At 41.6% G+C, this 22,621-nt stretch overlaps 1 protein-coding gene across 1 annotated transcript; it reads left to right on the top strand.

Moving 5' to 3' along the window:
- Nucleotides 1–2,683: 2,683 nt before the first annotated feature.
- LOC144691182 (draxin-like) lies at nt 2,684–21,204 on the top strand. The gene is made up of 7 exons (XM_078559247.1): nt 2,684–2,742; nt 6,305–6,794; nt 11,867–12,045; nt 13,163–13,274; nt 14,601–14,690; nt 18,324–18,413; nt 18,836–21,204. The coding sequence occupies exons 2-7, from the start codon at nt 6,314–6,316 to the stop codon at nt 18,946–18,948; spliced, it is 1,065 nt and encodes a 354-aa protein (XP_078415373.1). The 5' UTR covers nt 2,684–2,742; nt 6,305–6,313; the 3' UTR covers nt 18,949–21,204.
- The last annotated feature ends 1,417 nt before the right edge of the window (nt 21,205–22,621 follow it).

Genomic DNA, 22,621 nt, shown 5'->3' with positions numbered 1-22,621 from the left:
ACTACCTTGCTGTGACTTAACCATTGCTACGTTGCTAAGAGCTCCTCCCAACTGTACAGCTGAATGCTACCATAATTGATTAAAATATTCCAACTATTTTATTTTTGACATTGTTCAAATGATAATACATTAGTTATTTAGAACCAAAATAAAAATACAAAATTTTTAGGGAAAATCTTTGCTTTGGCAAAATTGCTTTCTGTCAATATATGTGTATTACCTGTTAATCTGTCATTACCACTGTCTTTAAACACCAGTAACAGAAACATTGCATTATTGGGAATGCCCAGACTCTCAATCACAACTAATCAAATTGCCAATCTCTGTTTTCAACTCTTAACTGAATAGTCAGCAAGATTATTATTTGCAGGCACATAAATTTAAAATGATTGGCAAAAAAAAAACAGAGCTGGCATGTGGAGCGGATGTTTCCCCTTGTGGGGCATTCTAGAATGAGAGGCCATAGTTTTAGGCTAAGGGGTGGTAGATTTAAATCAGATGAGGAGGAATTACTTTTCTCAAAGGGTTGTGAATCTGTGGAGTTCACTACCTCAGAGTGCAGTGGATGCCGGGACACTGAATAAATTTAAGGAGGAGATAGACAGATTTTTAATTAGTAACGGGTTGAAAGGTTATGGGGAGAGGGTGGGAAATTGGAGTTGAGGCCGAAATGAGATCAACCATGATCGTATTGAATGGCGCGGCAGGCTCGAGGGGCTGAATTGCCTGCTCCTAGTTCTTATGAGGAAACATTTTTTTACACAGCAAGTTATTGTGATATGAAAGGATGATGGAAGCAGATTCAGAAGCAATATTCAAAAGGGAATTAGATAAATACCTGTGGGGGAAAAAAATTACCCAGTTTGGGTGGGGGGGAAAGAGCAGGGGAGTGGGACTAATTGAATAGCTCTACCAAAGAACCAATACAGACACAGTGGGCTGAACGGTCTCCTTTTGTGATATCTTGTTCTATGATTTGCAGAATGTTGCAAAACAGAAAATAGTGTTTTCCTGTGTTCCTAGAAATCTTTAAGATTAGGAAAGGAATTGATAGGGTTAACATAGATAGCCCACTTGTGGGGGAGACCAAAACCAGGGATCATTAATATCAGATAGTCACTAATGAGCCCAATTGGGAATTCAGAAGAAACTTGTTTATCCAGAGAGTGATAAGAATTTTACTAGTGAAGTGAATGAGATAGATGCATTTCAGGGCAAGCTAGCAAAACACCCCAGGGAGGGGGGAATATATGCTGATAGGGTGACATGAAGAGGGGAGGCCTGTGTGGACCATAAACACCAGCATGGAACTTTTGGGCCTAATGGCCTATTTTGGTGCTGCACATTCTATGTATTTTTGTTTTGTATCAATAGAAACACAATTAGGATCTCACTATTATCTGTTATGTGTTTCCATGGTTGTAAATGCCCTGGATTAATCTGATGCCACTCACAATTCCTGACCCTCCTTAGGTTGAGGGATGGCTAATGTCTTCCCATTTCTGTATTCAATTTTCATTCCTGCAATGTATTTTATGCTCACTTTCTATATCATAAGAACGAACATTAGAATTGGAGTCCACCCTTTCATTTGATAACCACGTCAGTTCGATCCTTTAAATCCAATTTCCGTCTTTTCTTCTGGTCCTTTCAGAACTTTACTTCCCAGATCCCTAGTCCCTGATTAAACATCGTAATTGTACCTATGACTTCTGGTCAGTATTCTCTGTATTCTTTTTTGAATGAAAGCATTTTTCCTCGGATTTTTTTTACTGCTTAGCTTGAATTTTAAGATTGCATCTCCCTATTCTGAACTCCCTTACTGGAAGGAAAAATCATTCCTATCTATAAATTTGTTCCTTCGTTATTTTAAACATTGACTCAGATGATCCTTCAATCTCCTCATCCTCAAAGACTATAATCCAAATGTCCCTAGTCACTCACCATAACTCAATTGCTATGGTGTTTTCTTGTTTTTATAGCCTATGCCTCCTGCTTAAAGCCAAATCTCACGAACCTTTTCGATCATTTTTTTTGTATATACTAGTTAGCTTTTATTAACTTGAGTACCTAGGCTCCAGAATTCCTAATTTCATCTATTCCCAATAATTTCCTGTTTAGACTGTACTCTTATTCCCATGTTAGTACGTGTACGTTCTCTCACATTCTAAAACTCCATCTGCTACGCTTTGCTAATTCCTAATCTATCAACCTCTATTCTACCTTCCACCACTCTTTCCTCAGGTTAGATTCTTGGACATACTCCTCTTTATTCTCGAAACACGCCAGGCATACATTTCTCACACGGTTACCTGGGAGCTACCACTTGTGACAACCACCAATCTGAGAATGATCTTTTGCCTCCTATATTCATACCCAGTTTTCTATCTACGTCTATATCCAGTGGCCTCGGTTTAGCTAGCAGGACATGTACCCCAACATCCACTTGTCTCCATCCATTCACCTCCTCAGCAACTCCGTTCAGGAAAATATCTCATTATGTGGGCATGACCCCCTGTGTCTAGTTTTTATATAGTATTTGTTCTTCTCTTTCTCTGGTTGCATTTCTTTATTCTTTCGGGTTGCGCCCGCCCCCGTCTGTCGCTGACATCATTGTCGGGAGCGCGCCCCGGGAGCGCGGATGCTCAGCTCTGTCCCAGTCTCTGGGATTTTGAATCTTTCGGTTCTATCAGATTGTGGAAAGCGGTCGCTCTATGTGCCCCGTCCCCCGGAGACAGACAGGTAGGAAGTGTCCTGACCGGCGATGATGCTGAAACCCAAAAATACACCCTTTTTAAACGTTATTCAGGGCGAGTACTGTCTATTCACCTGCAGCCCATCTATAAATGACTTGTAGGATTTTCATAATGTTTGTGTTTACTAGAGCAGAGACAATAGCAGGTGGTTGTCGGAATTAAAGTCTGTGTGTGTCTGTCTGTCGGTCTGTGTGTCTGTCAGTCTATGTGTCTGGCTGTCGGTGTGTGTCTGTGTCTGCACCTCTCTGTTTCTCTCGAGTCGATGGGTAGGAACCCAATTTGTGTATACATTGTTTTCTGTCAAACTGAAAAGGAGTCCAAGGTGTGTTGAGTATCGCACGAGGTGAGGAGCAATGAAAATGTATTGTGTTGCTAGGCGTGCATAAAAGATCCTCCTATTACATTTCTGTATTTGGTTGGCAGTAGCTTGTTCAGATTGGAAAAGGTATGCTCCAAGCTTGTGCTAGGTGCTATAGGGATTTTATATCCAGCAGTGTAGAAGCAGAAGTTCGTGCACTGTTTGAACCCTGGTGCTCCTTTTGTGTCTGTACTGGACACTAGGGGTATTGAACGGTCTGTATGGTGGCTGGACTCCGGCACTGCTTTGAACATTTAACCCCGGGGATAGAAGTGGAGGTGGTGCACGTTTAGTATGAATTGGAAACAATGCTTTGTGAATCTGACACCGAGGACATTCCTGACAGTTAGTAGCTTCGGTCTGTAGCCAAGGTGTTCAGTGCAAGTGGCCGATTTACGCAAGTGATGCCGAAGAACTGGAATTCTGGGTGCGGGGGTGGGGGGTACTTACTGGAGATGTTGCAAATTTATCTTGAAGCTTAAGTGATGTTTGGTGTTAGAGCAGATGGGAGATGAGAGAGAGTGTCTCCATGGGGAGCTGCAGATAATTAACATTACCCCTGGGGCCGGTGAGATACCCGTTCAGGAATAAAGATGTAAATCTGAATAACTCCTGCGGAATATAATTGTCCTTTCCAAGCTATCATTTCCTCAGCCTTTTAAATAGCTAAATGTGCGACTATTAAAGCTATAGTACAATGTTGCATTATTATTGTGTGGTGTCTTTTTGCAAAGTCCAGTCTTATGGTTCGTTAGTCACATTGACCTTTTTCCTTTTTTCCCCTCTGTCGACCCCGACGGTCCCCTGAAGGTGCCTTTCTTGCTGGGGTACAGTTCCATGGGTGCATGAGCCGACCAAGTTGTTCGCCCAGACATTGTGTAGGCACCAAATTCACCATAATGGGATCACCAGTGACCAAAAAGCCTTTGCATACTTTGCACACAACGTGCATTTTCCAGGAGGAGGAACTGGATGGTGTTTAGGGCCAGATTTCCTGTCTCGTTTTCCTCTCCCTAACCCTGGATCGCTAACTACTGTAAATCACGTGGTTATAAAAAAATACTGAATCATTCATTGCAGTACTCCTCCAACCCCCTGACTCCCCAAAAACCTTTCCACCACCTACAAGGCATGAATCAGGAGTGTGATGGAATACTCTCCACTTGCCTGGTTGAATCCAACAACACTTAAGGAATGCAACACTATCCAGGTCAAAGCACCTCGTTTGATTGGCACCCACCCATCCCCTTAAAAATTCACTCCCTCCACCACCAGCAAAATGTGATTGCATAGTGTACTATCCACAAGATGTGATGCAGCAACTTTCCAACACTTTTTTGACAACACCTCTCTTACCTACAACCTCTACCACCTAGAAGGACCAGGAAAACAGGTACATGGGAACACCATCACCTGCAAGTTCCCCTCCAAGCCACACATCATCTTGACTTGAAAATATATTGCTGGGTAAAAATCCTGAAACTCCCTACCCAACAGCACTGTGGCTGTACCTACACTGTACAAACTACATGGTTCATGAAGATGGCTCTCCACCACCTTGGTCATTGAATACATTCAAGGCTGAGTTAGACAGCTTTTTGATCTAGAAGGGAGTCAAGGGTTACAAGAGTCAGACAGAAAAGTGGAGGAAAGGCCACAAATCAGATCAGCCATGATCTTATTGAGTGGTGCAGTAGGCTTGAGGAGCCAAATGGCTTGCTCTTGCTCCTATTTCCTGTATTCTTATGTTCAAGGACTATTAGGGATGGGCAATAAATGCTCTCCTTGCTAACAACGCCGACAATAAAAAAAGCCCACTTACTGCCACAATAAAAATGAAAATAAAGAATTGGCATGTATATACAATCTCAGAATGTCCCAATGTGCTTCACAGTTAATTTAATACTTTTAACTGTATTGTAGTTGCTATTGTAATGCATGAAACACAGGAACACTCAAGATGATGTGTTTTAGAAGGGGACGTGATGATTTCAAAGTTACTACATTATGCCCCATGTAGGTTTCTGATACAGGGAAGAGGTACTAAGAAAAAGGCTTTTAATTCTGCTACAGATTTGAAACTACACATATCTCCTGACAGGTTAGTGATAGTGCCATTGCAGAGATTTGAAATCTGGCCACAGGTGGGAGACCTGATAATGCACAGTAAAGGGGGAGAAGTGGAAGAGAGAAAAAGTCACGACAGAATAATTTATGGAGAGGCTGAAATGTAGAGGAATTTGTGTCACTATTGGGGTGTGGAAGCAGGCACAAGACCAACACTGTATTACGGATATGTTAACAAAGAAAAAGGAAAATTAAGTTTTTACCACTTGTGTCTACTGGCGTGGAAACATTATTTAGTGACTGAGGTTTTCAGTGAAATTTCAGCATCAGCAAACTTGAACTTAGAGCCTAAACCCACCTCTTGTTCCTTTCCAATTCTATCATCACACTTTGAAAGAGCTGGTGCAGAACCCATGGGCAGAATAGTCTCATTCTGTCCTGTACTATTCTATAGTTCTCACTCAGTTTCTGTCCCAGCCCTGTACAGGGTTGGACTTGGCAAAAGAAAAACACCTTGATATTATATCAACTTTGATTTTTTGTTCTTTGGACTGGAGGAAATTCTAGATGAAATGGAAAAGGAAATGTGAGTGATGCTCACTGTCGCCTTCACTGAGACACAGCTGACTGAGCAGATTAGGATAGCCCGTAAATATCACAGACTATGACATGAGCACGATAACAGCAGAAGTTAAGGATTTGCTAGTCATTTTGTCAATTTCTTTCCTTAGTCCCATTATTTTCCTGAAGACACCACCTGTTGCTGAGGTATGGGATCCATCAGGGGTCATTGCACAACAATCTAATTAAATTTCCCCCTCTTCACCCTTATTGTAGTGCAGGGACACTGAGACAAATTGGAATGCTCCAACAACAATTTTGACTGATGTAGGCTGAATCTAAATAGTCCAGCAATTGAATCCCAAACCCTATCCTACAACTGGCTAGTTATGCATAGCCTTTACCATCTGAACTATTGGAGAAGTTTTAATTGATCTTGGCACACACTAATCATAGAAAGTACAATGGTAGTTAATCTGTCACTGAATGTTGTACAGCACAGAACACTTTATCAACAGTTGAAACCAAACTCTCTGACTCACCTCACATGTTTCTTCTTCAGATTAATTGTATGAAGGAAATGGCTCACTGGTATGTCACATCTCCTTTCCTCCTCCTCTTGGCTTTTGATGGTCTAAGTCATGTCTGTGCTCTGGAAGCTGGAACCAGAGGAAAGAAGAGCACACTGCAGCCACCAGACGGCAACAATGATCTGAAGAGACACGAGTCCTGGCCAGAACCTCCCAGGCCAGGCCGCAAACATGGCGTACAGAGGAAAGACAAGGCCAACACCATGGTAACCAGAGTACTGGAGGCAGACAGACCAGATGAGGACAGTGTGGGATTGGAGAGTCTGACTCCAGTGCGAGTGGAGACAGACAGCCTGGAAAGAACAGCAGCAATGCAGCAGGAGAGAGTTATGGACCAGAACAGCCAATTTTATCCTCGCGAACCAGAAAATTACCCAACAGGAGAGGCTGCAAATAAAGGAAAAAGGCACAACAGAGACCATAAGAAGCCAAATAGGAGAGAAAGAGCCCGACACAATAAGGGTAAGAAGGACCTTTGGAGACTTTAGTGAAAAACATTTTAAATATTTTTCACAATTAGAGAAAATGCCCCAGCATTGGCACTAACCAGACAAAGTTATTCTATAAAATGTAATATTTTAAACTAAAATAATCAGATATGATTATAGAAAATCAAATTATACCAGTAATAGCCCTAGGATTTGTCATTTTTATTTAGATTTATTCAACAGTAAATTAAAATTATATCAAGAACAATAAATCCAGCAGCTGGTTTCTGATTATTTACCAAAATTTGATTATTTTACAAGGTTTCTAACTTGTCATGTTCTAATTGCTCAGCCTATGCATGTTCCACCTTCCATGAACTTCAGCTTATCCAAAACTCTGTTGCCCATATCTTATCCCACAGAAAGTCCCATTCAGCCATCACCCCTGTCTTCCTAGATCGTGCCTTCATTGTCTTCCTCAACATTTCAATTTGAAAATTGCATAATTATGTTTAAATCCACTTGTGGCCTTTCCCCTCTCTCTCTGAAGCCTCCTCCAACTCAGTAACTTCTCCCAAAACTTTGCTCCTCTGACTCTTACCTTTTGTACATCCCCTCTCTGCTCTACCTATGGTGGTTGTGCTTTGATTGGAATTTCCTCTCCTAAACCACTTTGTCTCTCTACCTTCCTCTCCCTCTTTAAGGTCCTCCTTGAACCCATATCTTTGATCAAGTTTTTGGTCATTCCTCCTAATCTCTTCTTTTTTGGCTTACTGGCCTCTTTTTTTTCCCCCTTATATGTTAGGACGTTTTCCTACATTTAAATGTGAGGTGTCCCTTTGCTTCTGCCTTTTTCTCTTTCCATGTAACACTTGTTTCTGGTGTCTCTTCACATCTTTCTCTATGTCCACCCTGTCAAGCCCCTCCAGAATTTTGTAGGTTTAAGTTTGATGATCTCTCATTCTTCTAAACTCTGGAGAATATAAACCCAATTTACTCAGCCTCTCATCATGGGACCCTCAACCCAGGGACCAATTTAGTTAACTTTCACTGCACTCCAGTGCAAGTGTAACCTTTCTTAAATGTGGAGACCAAAGTTGCACACAGTACTCCAGATGCGGTCTCACTAAAATTCTGTACAATTGTAGCAAGACCTCTTTATTTTTGTACTTCAATCCCTTTGTAATAAAAGCCAACATGTCATTTGACTTCCTAATTGCTTGCTGCAACTGCATGCTAACTTTCTGCGTTTCTTGTACAAGCACACTCGAGTCTCTTTGCACATCAACACTTACAAGATTCACACCTTTTAAAAAATATTCTGCTTTTCTACTCTAATGACGAAATGCACACCTCCCATCCCTGCCCAGGGTTGTTAATGGATATTCTGCATCTGGGATGTGAATAAATGCATTTTAAAGTAAAAGTAATGTTCAGCTGTTGGTGTGGGATATTGACGGACTGATGCACTGCGGTCGCATGCAGGGTGTAAGGTGTTAACCACAAACCTGATAGTTTGATGTAAGGACAATGGAAAACCTGTCCTCACCAGCAGCAGGGAGATCAGAAAAATGGGAGAAAACCGATGAGAGAAAAAGACACAAATTAAAATGAAGAATGTTCTCACTGTGATTTGACCTAAGCCTCACTTCTTTGTTCATTATGTTAATAATCTGGTTTTATAAGGGCGGTTGCATCGCTCTGACACTTGTTTTTGAAATACAACTGCATTTGGGTGTTCAGATGGCTTGACCCCTATGGTGTAAATGCAAAACCCAAAACAGACTCCCAATTATTGACTCTAATTTGGCGCACCTGACAGTGAGAGACTTGAAGAAATGTCAGCTGAGATGATGTGGAAAGATTTTATTTTCTGTGACCTGCATTTACTTGACTCTGTTATTCGAAGAAATATGGTATTTCCAGTACAGTTATCCCAGGCCTTCAGAGCTGGAAGCTCCTGGTCACAGAACATCCAGCTGTTTGATAAGCTTTGTTGATAAGCCAGTGTGTAAAGGTCTGTTTGTAACTGGCTTTCTGAATACGCTGTGCAGATCATTCTTGGCAAAACAATTTGACTCCAAATTTTTCAATTGTCTAGAAATTACCAGCAAGTGATTGAAGCAAGAAGTTGCCCTGCAATGGCTTTTGGAAATGTATTGAGAGCACCAATAGATTATCCAGATTGACAACTTCTTTATAAACTCAAAGCCCTCTCAATATGTTACAGGATAATAGTGAAAGGGAGACAGCCTTCTCTTTTGATGCACTTTTGATGCCATGTGTTTTTCATGCCCTGTGCGGGTAACATGGATTGGTCAGTTAGATCCTATAAAATTAATCTCCAACAGCGAATGCATTTTCTGCTAAAATCACTGACTTAATTTAAAGGGACATTGAATAGCAAAGGATGTAAAACTCAGTTTTCCCACTTCATTTTAACAGGCTCTCTGCGCAGGAACAATGTGTGTAGGGTGTATAGATAGCTGATACCTGGCTGGGAGTGGTGGGGAAGGGGTGTGGAGGGGAACCTATCCAAGCAGTTGTTGTTCAAAGGATACTGCTAGTCCTTAAAGGGGCTATGTTTTGCTTTCTCACTTGTTATTAGTGCCACAAAGCCAAGTTATAGGAATTGCTGTAAAGTGGGGTGAATTTGAGTGTCACTCTATTCAGGCAGAGGTGGAATCACTCTGTTCGGGCAGAGGTGGAATCACTCTGTTCGGGTTGAGGGTGGGCATCATGCTGCTTGGGTGGAGGGTGGGGCCAAGCTGTTTGGGTGGCAGTGGAGTCACACTGTTTGGGTAGAGGTGGGGGATTATGCTGTTTACATGGAGGTGGCTCAAAGTGACCAGTCCTCCATATGTTACAGAAGTTTCTGGGATTCAGGTAGTGTGTCAAGGTAAATGTAAACTTTTACATTATCGCTATTGAAGCCTAATACACCTGGCACCTGCAGCATCCTAAGGAACTCAGCATACAAAGTATGAAGACAAATATTTAATCTTTTCTACAGAATTTATTGATTAGAAGCTACAGGTTGTAATTTTGAAGTGTGACACATGAATTTGAACCAACATTGTCACTAGAAGCAATATTGGAATTAACTCTCAAGGAAGGATTATGTCAGGGCACTGTCAGGGCACTGCCCAGCGAAGAGCAGCTGGCCTCTCAGATGGATGTAAAAGATGCCATTGCACTATTTTGAAGAGTAGAGTATTGTTCTCCCCAATAACCTGGCCAATATTGATCCTTCAGTCAACAAAACTAAAAACAGTTCATCTTGTCATCTCATTGCTGTCCATGGGATCTTGGTGTATGCAAATTGGGTGCTGTTTTTCCTACCTTGCAACAGTGTCTACATTTCAAAAGTGCTTCATTGTCTGTAAAGCACGTTGGGATGTCCTTGGGTCATGAAATGCACTGTTTCGATGCAAGTCTTTCTTTTATGATGCTGGTGTCGTTGTCCCTTGAATTAGTGCCTTTCATTAATTTCTTTTCCCCATCTAAATCATGCGGTGCTGTTAGAATTCCCAAAGTGATTTTGATCCTTGGCATTTTGCTGCATGCTCATTCAGAAATAGGGAAGGAAGTAATGCAAAAGGAACATCTTCCATAGCAACACAACATATTGCAGGGAGCAAGATGCAGACTGAAATAAAGTCCACATAATTTCACAATCAACCTTGGCACCAGCAATCTAGCTTCAAGGCAGTGCAGGATCATGCACTTGGGGAATTCAGAGCCAGGCTAAAGCTCACAGGAGCAATATGGCAGCAGACTAAGAACCTTATGAGCAAAATAATGCTATTTAAAAGAGGACAAACATTGCCCAGCAAGGTAGCCTCCAGGATGACCACTTCTTTCTTTCACAGGGGATCAGATGTGTGAAGATATTAATTCGTGACTTGTCCTCCTGGGCAGCGAGCCTCTGTGCAACTAATAGAGCCTCATAAAACAAACCAGGCATCCAATTCAAAATTCCTGTCTGATTTTAGACATAAATTGAATGAGCCTGTTGTATGAAATTTGACTAAAAATCCCACAGAAAGCATGCAGGTATACTGATGATGGATCAGTTGGATCTGGTGCTGCCATGGAATGCCAATTAGTGGCATTAACATGTCACTAATGTTAATTGGTTAACATAATGTTAATTTCTAGTTAATGCGGTGTCTGTTCAAACTGAACAAGTGACTGGAAATGTCACTGGGAGATATTTGGCTAGGAAGAGCATATGGCATTAGGAGAGAGTAATAATCTGAAATTGGAGATTTTCTAAATGTTTGAGTTTTGTGCAGAATATTTACATGAGTGACAGTGAATTTCACTGTTAAATAATCTAGCGGATGAAGAACATTGACAGGGACCCACTTGTGTGGTCGATCAGCAGCAGTGCATTAATCTGCACTATTCCTGACTAGTGAGCAAACTCTGTCTTGTGCCAATTGCTGTTGTCAATACAATCAGCAAGAGAAATAAAACTGGGTTTTTACAGTCCTTCTTGGGCCAGGGGTACGGGGGCATGACACTGACTCCCACTTGGTCTTCTCCCCATCAGTCTAGTCGGTGTTTTTAATCTTAAACCAGTTGTCACATCTGAAATGCCAAATAGAGGCAGTGTGTGTTGCAAGTTAACTAATTTGGCTCATTATTACATTAGTTTTCACATCAGTGAGCAATTGTGCCTCAAAGCGACAGAGAGAATAATACCCAATCAAGAGGTGCAAGCTCAAAGGTACAAAGTATCCAGCAGATTTGCAACTCAGTCACACCCAGCAGGTCCCTGCCACCCAGAAAATTCCTGGCACTTTGTCATGCTGTAACCCAGAAGATCCCTGACACCTAACAGGTCCATCACCTTATTATGCTTTCACCCAGCATATCCCTGTTATACCCAGTGAAGTCCCGCTCTGTCACAGTCGTCCAGCAGGTCCCTATTACCCAGAGGTCTCTGCCACTCAGCAGGTCCCTATCACCTTCTATGGATTCAGTTGTCATGCAGTCACCCAGAGGTCTCTATCACCCACCTTGTTCGTCATCCTATCAGCTATTCGTTTTTTAACTGCAGCTGATTAATCTATATTTATACGTATCCTTTCCCTGCAGGGAAAGTGCCGGGTACTGAGTTAATCCCGTTCTTAAAGAGTCTGACACGAAGCAAGGAGACAGATGAACTTTCCACAATGCCTTTGCCAATGTCCAGCACCATTGTGACCAGCACATTGCTGACCACCATCACAACTGAAGAAGCACCAGCAACAAAGCCTAGGGGCACACGGCAACAGGTAAACTAGGTTGTACTGGGTCACCAGGAACAACAAGCAGCAGATATTCTTCCTCTCAATAAATATTCCTTCCCTCAGACATTTAAGGGTGGAGAGATTTGGTGGTATTTACAGAAAGAGTGCTAGATGGTTGTTTTGAGATAACTGAAACCTTTTGTCACTGATACTGGAAGGTGCACAAGGGAGTAGAGTTGGAGGAAATTATGGCTCATAATAGGCATAAGAATGGAGGAGATGAGTTGAGAAGGAGCTGTGAGGGGATTTGTAAGTGAGGATGGGGATTTTGAAATCAATATATTGTGGGATAGGGGGATAGTGTTGATGAATCGGGGTTAGAATGATGGGTAAGCAGACAGTACAAGGTGGGATGCAGGCAGTTGAATTTTGGAGTTTACAGAGGACAACAAGAGGATAATCAAGCCTGGAGCTGGCAAAAGTGCAGGTAAAGGTTTTAGTTGCAAGTGCAGGAGATAGAGATGGAGGCATCAGATAGAAACTAAGAAGTCGTTATGGTGGCTTATCTCTCAGTCAGACAGGATGTCACAGTTGTAATCCATTTGTGGAAGGTTGACCAAGCCTTTAGGAAGCAGATGGAGAAAATTACAAGGACTGAAGATAGCTGAGGAAATTGTGGCTGATTTGCAAATTGATATCAGGAAAGCTAATAGTATGGAAGCATGTGCCATCAGTAGTAAGGCTGACATTTATTTCCCGATGCCTTTAACTGAATTCAAATTCTCGAACTACCATTATTGGGATTTGCAGTCACTGTGTCAGTGAGATAAACTGACGTATCTTCTCAGGCCCCCAAGGGTCTCAGCCCAAGGGTCATGAGTTGTTGGACTACTGTTGCCTGGTGGATCATTCCCAAATTCACCTTGCTGGCTATTCGCCTCTAGTCTCTGTACTGCCTGCAAATTATTATTTCCCCCCATCTAATTACTGTCATTTTCTTTGCTCACTCATTTCATTATCATTCATTTGCTTTGTTCTCTCTCTTATTTCTTCCTCAATTTCTATCTCAAACAAACCTATTTCATCTCTGTCTTTCTATTCCATTACCTGTCTCCTCTGCCCCTGCCTCTGACCCTTTCATCATTGCCCTGAGCTCGTGTAGGTCGGAGCAAGAACCGTTGCTGAAGTAAATCCCACTCTTGACATGACGCTCTTTGATTGGACAGATTATGAAGATATGAAGCCAGAAATGTGGCCTTCAGCAAAGAAAAAAGGTAATGGGTGAGGGGCATGAGCATGTTGCCGGGGCGGAGTGGCGGGGTGGGGGGGGTGGTGTAGGGTGCATGGCGAGTGCGCAGGGGGTGCAAGTGTGGGAGTAGTGAGCATGAGATGGGTGGCAGGTGTGCACCTGTGGTGGAGGAGAGTAAATTTTTTTGGCAGAGAGAGTTCCAGATTTCCACTTTGTGCGAAGAAGTGCTTTCTATCATCACTGAAAAACATACTCTAATTTTAAAGTTATTCTGCCTCTTTCTGAATTTCCCCCACCAGAGGAAATAGTTATATCTATCCTATCAAATCCTTTAATCATTTTAAAAACCTCAATTAGATACCCCTTAATCTTCTATACTCAAGGGAATTCAATCCTTGTCTATGCAACCTGTTTCCATAAGTTAAACCTTTTACAAGAACACAAGAAATAGGAGCAGGAGTAGACCATATGGCCTGTTGAGCCTGCTCCACCATTCAAAATGATCATAGCTGATTTTGGGCTTCAACTCCACTTTCCTGCCTGCTCTCCATATCCCTTGATTCCCTGAGACCAAAATCTGTCTATATCCCACTCTTCCGTGTATTCATTGGAACATCCACTACTCTCTCGGGTAGAGAATTCCAAAGATTTGCAACCCTTTGAGTGAAGTAATTACTCCTCATCTCTGTCCTAAATGATCGGCTCCTTATCCTGAGATTGTGCCCACATGTTTTAGTTTCCCTGACTAGAGGAAACAATTTCTCAGTGTCTACACTATCAAACCCCTTCAGGATCTTATATGTTTCAATGAGATCACCTCTCATGCTTCTAAACTCCAGAGAATATAGGCCCAATCTACCCAGGCTTTCAGGCTGGATTTCATTCTGGTGAATCTATGTCACATCCCCTTCAAGGTGAATATATCCTTCTTGAGTTGCAGTGCCCAGAACTGAAATCTGTATTCACAGTAGGGTTTAACCGGAGCTCTGTACAACTGTTACATAACTTTGTATTGTCACCTTCTTTGTACTCTAGACTCCTTGAGATAGAGGTCAATATTCCATTAGCCTTTTATAATATGTGATTTATGAAATTGGACTCCTAAATATCCCTGCTCCTCCACAGTTCAAAACTTCTTGCCATTTAGAAAATACTCTGATCTATCTTTCTTAGGTTCAAAGTGGATGACCTCACACTTTCCCACTCTGAACTTCATCTGCCATAATTTTGTCCACTCAATCATCTTTAGTTTGTTAGAGTGGGGCAGTTATGAATAAAAGCAACTTTTATGCACTAATAAAACTATTTCCTTCCAAAGAGTTGATCTTTTTATTATGTTTGTTCCTTGTAGACAAGCGTCGCAGCAAGAATCTGAGTAACGGGAACCTTACCTCATTGGCAGAAGTGGAGCCATGCGATCATCACCTGGACTGTCTGCCTGGTAACCTGCAAAATTCCTGACTAGCCTGAGGCTCTAACTCACCATCATAATTATTTAATAACGAATCAGGTTCTCAGCCAAGCTTCTGAGGCAGCCATTATTACAAGCAGAAATCTGACCTTTTCTGGGATAGTCATTTGTGTCTCTCTCCATCTTTGAGCAGTGATTCAGTGACCTTTGCTGGTAAAGAAAAAAATCAGAAAATCAAAAATTGGGAGCAAAGGCTGTTTGAAATGGATAAAACAGCCGTGGTTTTGGATTGTGATCATGCATGACCATGTGTGACAATGTTCTGACACAATAACATGGTTATACTGGAGTCCCCTCTTCAGCCTCCTGTCCATTGTTTTTAGTTGAGAGGGAAGTGAGAGCAGAATGGGTTGCGGCTTTAACCAAAAACTGTCATCAACGTTGCTCTTTGCTGAGTTGACAGAGAGAGGAAAGAAAAAGAGAAAATAAAGACTTGCATTTATATAGTCCCATTCATTTTTTTATTCGTTCATGGGATATGAATGTCGAGTTTAATGATGACAGGACGTCTCAAAGTGCTTCACAGCCAATGAAGTACTTTTGAAATGTAGTCACTTTCGTAGTGTAGGAAACGTGGCAGCCAATCTGTGCACAGCCAGCTCCCTTAAACAGCAATGTGATAATGACCACATCATCTGTTTTTGTGATGTTGACTGAGGGATAAATATTGATCAGAATGCCAGGGATAAATTCCCTTTACTTTTGAAATTGTGCCATGGGATCTTTTGCAGCCTCCTGAGGGGTCAGATGTGGTCTTAATTAACTTCTTGTCTGAACATTGACACCTTCAACAGTGGCAGTGCTCCCACGGTACTGCATTGAAATGTTGGCCTTGATTTTGTGTTGCAGTTGAGTGGGTCTCGAATCCACATCCTTCTGACTCAGGGGCAAGCCTCTTTGCTGAGGTGATAGAGAAGAAAGAAAAAGAGACACAAGCAATAAACTCTGAGCAGCAATGACTTCGCTCAGTGGTAGCACTTTTGCCTCTTGTTCAAGTCCCACTCCAGAGACTTGAGTACATAATCCAGGGTGGGGGAGTACTGCACTGACAGAGGTGCCATTTTTCAAATGAGATGTTAAACTGAGGCCCCATCTGCCATATAAGGTGGATGTAAAAGATCCTGCTGCACTATTCAAAGAGCAGGAGATTTCTCCTGGTGTCCTCGTCAATTTTGATCCGTCAGCAGATTAAAACGTTATTTAGTCATCATCTCACTGTGAAATCGTGCAATGCATAAATTGCCTGCCACGTTTCCTACATTACAACAATGACCAGGGTGACCATATTTTAAGATATTGTCTTTTATTTTGACTGTTTGTGGACACCTTTCATCCCTTATTTATAGGACAGCCTTTGGGAGACTGAGCCTGGGAGTCTCCTCTTTCCCTGCCGCTTCTTTTTGAACATGTGCACTGTGACTGCCAGCCATCAGGGGAGTTATAATCACCAGCAACCAAACCCTCCACCCGCCAGCCCATATGATCACCAGTGCCTCTCCTCCCATCCTGCCCCTGTCCCATGACTGAAGTGTCCCTTATTTTATTTCATAAGAATTGGGTACCCTGACAGTGACGACATTTCAAAAATATTTCAATGACTGTAAAGAGCTTTGAGAAGTTCCATGGTTGTGAAAGGCACTTTATAAACGTACACTGCTCCTTTCTAAATGTAATTTGAGCAATGATTAAATAGTTAAACCTTTCAGTACTCTGGAACAGTTATCATCAAGAACACTGAAAGGGTTAATCTGATTGCCTGTTATTGCTGTGATTACTTCATCCCAGGACTGTTCACTGCTGGTTTCACTCTGAATATCTCCCCCACCCCCAACCTTTCAGACTCATTGCAGTTAATTTAACAGAGACTAAGAAATCCAGTGGGAGACTCATTAACATTAGTTGTTGAACACAATAATCTAATAGTTCAATGGAGCAGAGGGGGATTAACTGTCAGTGCTGCAGGCAGTAAAACATTGGCACCTCAGAGCTACCAACTCAAGTGGAGAACAAAAGAACACTGGAGTCCTGTCGTGCTGGGTGCCTGATGCACATTCTCTGTCCTGCTGCCATCTCTGCACAGCTGCTGCATAATCACTGGAGGCAGAGACTGAAACAGTTATAAAACACATACCACATGCCTGTCTTGTGATTATCTATACGATTCATGATGTCAAGTGACTTAGAGGTGGTTTGTTGGGAAGCAGAGACTGGAGAAGCTTAACAGCCTTTTCCTTGTTCTTTACTTTATGAATCAAAGGGTAACCAAGAGAAGGATTTAAAACAGCAGGATTTACTCAGTTCAACACATCTCAGGGAAGCAAAGACTGTGGTGATTGGACATGTGGCATTGCTCACACTGAAGGCGAATTGAAACCTACATTTAAACCAAAAATAACAATGTATTCAGAAAAAAAAACACTGTATCTGTAAAGAGTGCAGATTTGCACTGTGACCTCCTAGGTATAGGAATTGAACTTCCTGATCAGACAGAATACACTAGCACAGAAATTAGAACCAACATTCCAAATTCTGCATATTCCAGAATAGACTATGCTGAGCAGAGGGAAAAAAGAAGTCCTGTACCACCTTCCCTTCAGCTAGGAGGCAGAACAAGTTATGCACAATTGTGTGCATTTATATGGCATTTTTAACAGAGTAAAACGTTCATGGTATTTCACATGAGTGTAACAAGGTGAAAATTGACACCTAGCTACAGGAGAAGATATTAGGAGAGATGACAAAAAGCTTGGTTAAAGAGGTTGGTTTTAAGGAGCATCTTAATGTAGATGAAAGAGGTGGAAAGGTTTAGGGAGAAAATTTCAAAGCCGAAGGCCTGGAGAGCTGAAGGCACAGCTGCCAATAGTGGGACAAAGGGAGTGGGGTAGCACAGAGATCTCAGGGGTCTTGTACGGCTAAAGGAGGTTACAGAGAAAGGGAGGGTGATGTATGGAGGAACTTGAAAGCAAGGATGGGAATTTTAAGATCAAGACATAGCCAGACCTGCGACCAACATAGGGCAGCAAGCACAGGGGTGATGGGTGAACAGGACTTGGTGCAAGTTAGGATGTGGGGAGCAGACTTTTGGATGAGCTGAAGTTTATGCATAGTGCAAGTTGGAAAGCTGGGCAATGTGAGCACTGGAATAGTCAAGTCTAGAAGTAACAAAGGCATGCATTATGATTTCAGCAGCAAATAGGTTGAGGTAGGGGATAGACAGGTGGTGTTAGGGAAATGAAAGTAGGCTGTCTTTAGGGATGGAGAGGATGCCCTAAGGTTGCAAATAGTCTGGTTCAGTCTGATACAATGGCTAAGGAGGAAGATGAAATTGGTGACTAGAGAATGGAGTTTTTGACAGTGACCAAAGACAATGGCTTCCGTCTTACTGATATTTGATTGGAGAAAATTTCTGCTAACTCAAAACCGGATGTCTGTGCAGTGACTGACTGTGTGATATTTGACTGGCTCTGCCATACCTATCTTTGTGATATCTGCCTGGGCAGTGTGTCTGTCTGTCTGACATGTCTGCAGCAGTTGCGATAATTTGTGCCAAAATCAAATAACATCATGACCTGAGTGGCTTGTTTTGTGTCTATTTTCCCACAGGTTGGTGCTGTGACCTCCGGCAGCACATCTGCAAAGCCCACAACCGCGGCCTCAACAACAAGTGTTATGATGATTGTATGTGTGCGGAAGGTGGGTGTTTCCTCTGGCTCAAACGTATCCGTAGTCACCTAGTCCTGGGCATTGGAGATCAGACCCAAGGGTTTAAGCTCCCTGTGCACTCACTGACTCCTCACTGGGTTCCCAGTATTGTGAATCAAAGTCAGTTCAGGTCCTGAAATTGGGATCTCACTGCTTAGGGACAACTAAAGTCAAGTCCTGTGGTGCTGACAGGCTGTTGGGAGGCAGGTGTTGGCCCACAGACAAGCTGCTATAAGGGTTAGGTTGGGGTTTGACTCTGCATCACAAACTACCTAAAGTGTGGATTATAGATGTCAGGATGGTAAATGGGAAAAAAGGTTCAGTCTCTTTAGAAGTGTAGTTGGTGACTGAGCCAGGTCCTGTCAGGTAAGTCCTGGGGACTGAAACCTCTAAAACTCTTTTGTCTTCACCAGGTCTTCGCTGTTATGCCAAGTTCCATCGGAATCGGAGAGTGACCCGAAGGCGAGGACGGTGCGTGGAACCGGATTCGGTTGATGTTGATCATGGATCATTTATTACAGTCTGAGCAGACTTCACTAGGAATCCAGCTGTTTCAGTCCAAACAACTGGTCAATGAAAATCCTCAACTCCATTAATAGCAGTGAAAATCTTGATGACTCCAAAAAAATGCCCAAGACTATCCAGATAGATGATACCATGTCAGAGCTGCCTGGAATACAGTTCTTGACAATCACTCCTGTACCCCCAGTCATATCCAATGGCCCCACTTACATCCAACACCTCAATATTACAATCCAACAATCCCAGAACCCAATACCCAAGCACTACAATCAAATTACCTGCTGGTTCATGTAGTTTTATTCTACCATGACTCATTTGTTACTTTATACCCTGCCTCTCATGCCCAACACTAAAATTAAATTTGAAATGCCATACTTTGTAAATATAGTTCAAATGTTATTTAGCAAAAAGGTGGCTAACGCAAGCTTCAGCAACAAGACCTTGTATATAATGGTGCTTGTTAACTTTTTATGTCAACATTTATTTTCAAGGAGCCGCCCTACAGTCCTCTCAAAACAGCTTCACCTAAGACCACCTTCCATCAAGTTTTATCCTTCTCCAAAAAGCAGCCTCTAACCCTAATGATGATTCTCACAAAATCAGATACCACAATCACCCTTCTGCTTTAACCTTATCTTCATTGTGATATTGCTAGCTATTTAACATTTTGTCATACAGTGATTATCCTGTAGTATTCCATCACTTTATTGTATAAATACAATTAATTCTCACAATAGAGCTTTGGTTTTAGTTGCAATAGAATCAAGCTTTTTAAACAAAATCTAAGCTCTGGCCCAGTTCAAAGCTCTGAGCAACTTTAATCATTGAATTGTGTACAATTAATCAATCTGAAATTTTTTATCCTACCCATTTTGACTTTTACTGAGCTATGTCTCCATAGGTGGTGGTACCTTGCCCAAGTGACTGTTACTCATGTATGAGCCTAGATGTTGAATATTGGTAGACTATTGGTAAACTATTTGACTGTGGAGGGCAACATAGTTAAGCTTAGTCTTCACTTAATAACTGTGATTTTCTTGCAGGGCCACTGGATAGTGATAAAGATTAGGAAAACTGGCTGATATTATACAGACCCTGTAGAAGCTCTACCGTAACATCCAGTGAATAGGTAACCCTTTGGAAGCACCTGGTCTTTCCTGCTTTCAGAGCACTGTAATCATTTCTATTACTGAGTATATTTAAAGATTAAGGAAGTTCTGTTCAAGCTTGGTTCAACATATTTTCGCCAGCAACGTTCGCCAGAGAATTTTATCCCCTTGTCATAGTTTGTGTTATAACCAGGAAAGGTTGAAGTTAGAAACAAAAACAGAAAATACTGAAAATACACAACAGGTCAGTCATCATCTGTGGAAAGAACAGAGATTCATTGCTTTTGAGTATAGGCACTTCAGATTTATAACAGTGTCTGCAGTATTTTACTATTTGTGTAAGGTTAAAGCTCAGCCCCTCATCTCGAGGCCTATGACTCAAGTACAGGTGCCATAAGTTTACACGGAATTCTCCTGATTGTCTTCCATAACTTTTGTGGAAGATCTAAGACAACCATAGAGAAAGAGTTTCAACCATAGAATGTCAGGTAAAAAGTGTGCCAGTAACGTAAAGCCCCCTACTATCGGCAGTTAAATTCAGGCAGCCTCTTGTGTTTTTGTATTAGGACAGATCAATATAGATATTGCAGGAACGGTTGGGGTATTGTGATGCGGGAATCTCGACCTTGAATAATTCTGAAGCTGAGAGAATATCACATTTTTATGGGTACATTGTTTGTCACATTGTTACAGTTGCAGTGTTTGTCATAACCACCCTGACTTGAACATATATCACTATTTCTTCTTCATCACTGGGTCAAGAACCTGGAACTCCCTACCTAACAGCATTGTGGGAGTATCCTCAACACACAGACTGTAGCGGTTCAAGATGGATTGCCACTACCTTCTAAAGGGCAATTAGGGATGGGTAATAAATGCTGGCCTTGGCAGCGATACCCATATCCCAAGAATGAATTAAAAAGCATTGCTTTGGTTAGATTGTTTGTCATATTGTTATAGTTGCATTGTTTGTCACATTGTTATGGTTACATTTTGTGTTGTGCTGCATGTGAATTTATAGTGATGGAATGCATGATGAAAGGATGATAATGTACCAGATTTTGCACTTCTTTTGTTTTCTATTTAATTTTAATGTTAGTCTACATGAAACAAACAAATCTGACAACCAATTAAAAACTGTGAAATAGAAAGCCTTGGCTCAGTTCATCTCTCATCTCAATTTAGACCTGATTATTTAAGTCACATTACAGTTGCAGAGGAAATGAAATCCATGCAGAAGAATTGCTTCTGTCAATAATTCTTTTGTTACTAGCTCAATAGTTGGCTTGAGATGTGTTCTTTGTTGTCACGGGATCAAAACTGTAGAAGCCTCAGTGCTCTGGGAGCACTGACACCACGTGGACTGTAGTGGTTCAAGAAGGCCTACCACCATCTTCCCAAGGGAAATAAGCAATGATTGCTGGTCCTGCCAGTGACAACCATATCCCAAGATATATATATATATATTTTAAAACCTGCTAGGCTGGTTCCACCCTGCCTTTTCCCTCCTCCCCTCCCAATCATAAGGTCTTAGGGATTTAAATCAGCCTTGGCTCAGGGGGTAGTGCTCTCATCTCTGAGTCAGGGGGTTATGTATTCACATTTCACTCCAGGGACTTGAGCACATAATCTAAGCTGACACTCTAATACAGTGTTGAGGAAGTAGTGGACTGTTGGAGGTACTTTTTCCTGGATCAGATATTAAACCAGGCTGGTTGGATGGAAGAGATTGCATGACGCTATTTTGAGACTGTGTAGGAGAGGTGTCACTGGTGTCTGGGCCAATAGTTAGTCCTCAACCAACACTGTTTTTCTTTTAAAAAAAACACATTATCTGGTCAATGTTCCATTGCTGTTTGTGTTCCTTGCTGTGTACAGATTGGCCACTCCTATTTCAACAATAGTGACTACAAGTCAAAAGTTCTCAATTGGCTGTAAAGTGCTTTCAGATTTTCTGAGGTCATGAAAAGTACTGAATCAATCCATTTTTTTTCTGTGACACACAATGATTATACAAAATCACTTATATTTACGCAAACAACTTCAATTATAGTGAGCTTGCTGAATCTGCGTCTTACCAAATTTTGTATTATTGTATTATTTATTTCTGTTAAGAAAGGGCATAACATCTTCAAGTTTTAGAAAGCATTGTATAGGATGCACACAAACAGAAGAACGTGTGTTTCAATAGTGTTTTTCTTGATCCCAGAGTATTGCAAAGCACTAACTAGTCAGTGTAGTACTGTTATGCTGAAAATTCAACAGCAATTTTCATTGAACATAAGAAGTTAAACATATAAGAAAAGGAGTAGGACATTCAACTTTTTGATTCTGCTTCATCATTTGAGATCATTGTTGATCTTCTACCTCAATGCCACCTTCCTGCAATATCCCCATATTTCTTGTTTTCCTTAGTATCCAAAAATCTCTGAAATATACTGCTCACTGTGCTAGTGAATTTCAAAGATTCACAACCTTTTGAGTGATGAAGTTTCTCCTCATTCATCCTAAATTACTGATCCCTTATTCTGACAGTCATCACTCGTTCTAGATACCGCAGCCGAGGAA

This window comes from Cetorhinus maximus, chromosome 15, assembly GCF_964194155.1.
Source record: "Cetorhinus maximus chromosome 15, sCetMax3.hap1.1, whole genome shotgun sequence".
Classification (NCBI taxonomy): Eukaryota; Metazoa; Chordata; class Chondrichthyes; order Lamniformes; family Cetorhinidae; genus Cetorhinus; species Cetorhinus maximus.
This window is presented reverse-complemented; position numbering and strand designations above follow the sequence as displayed.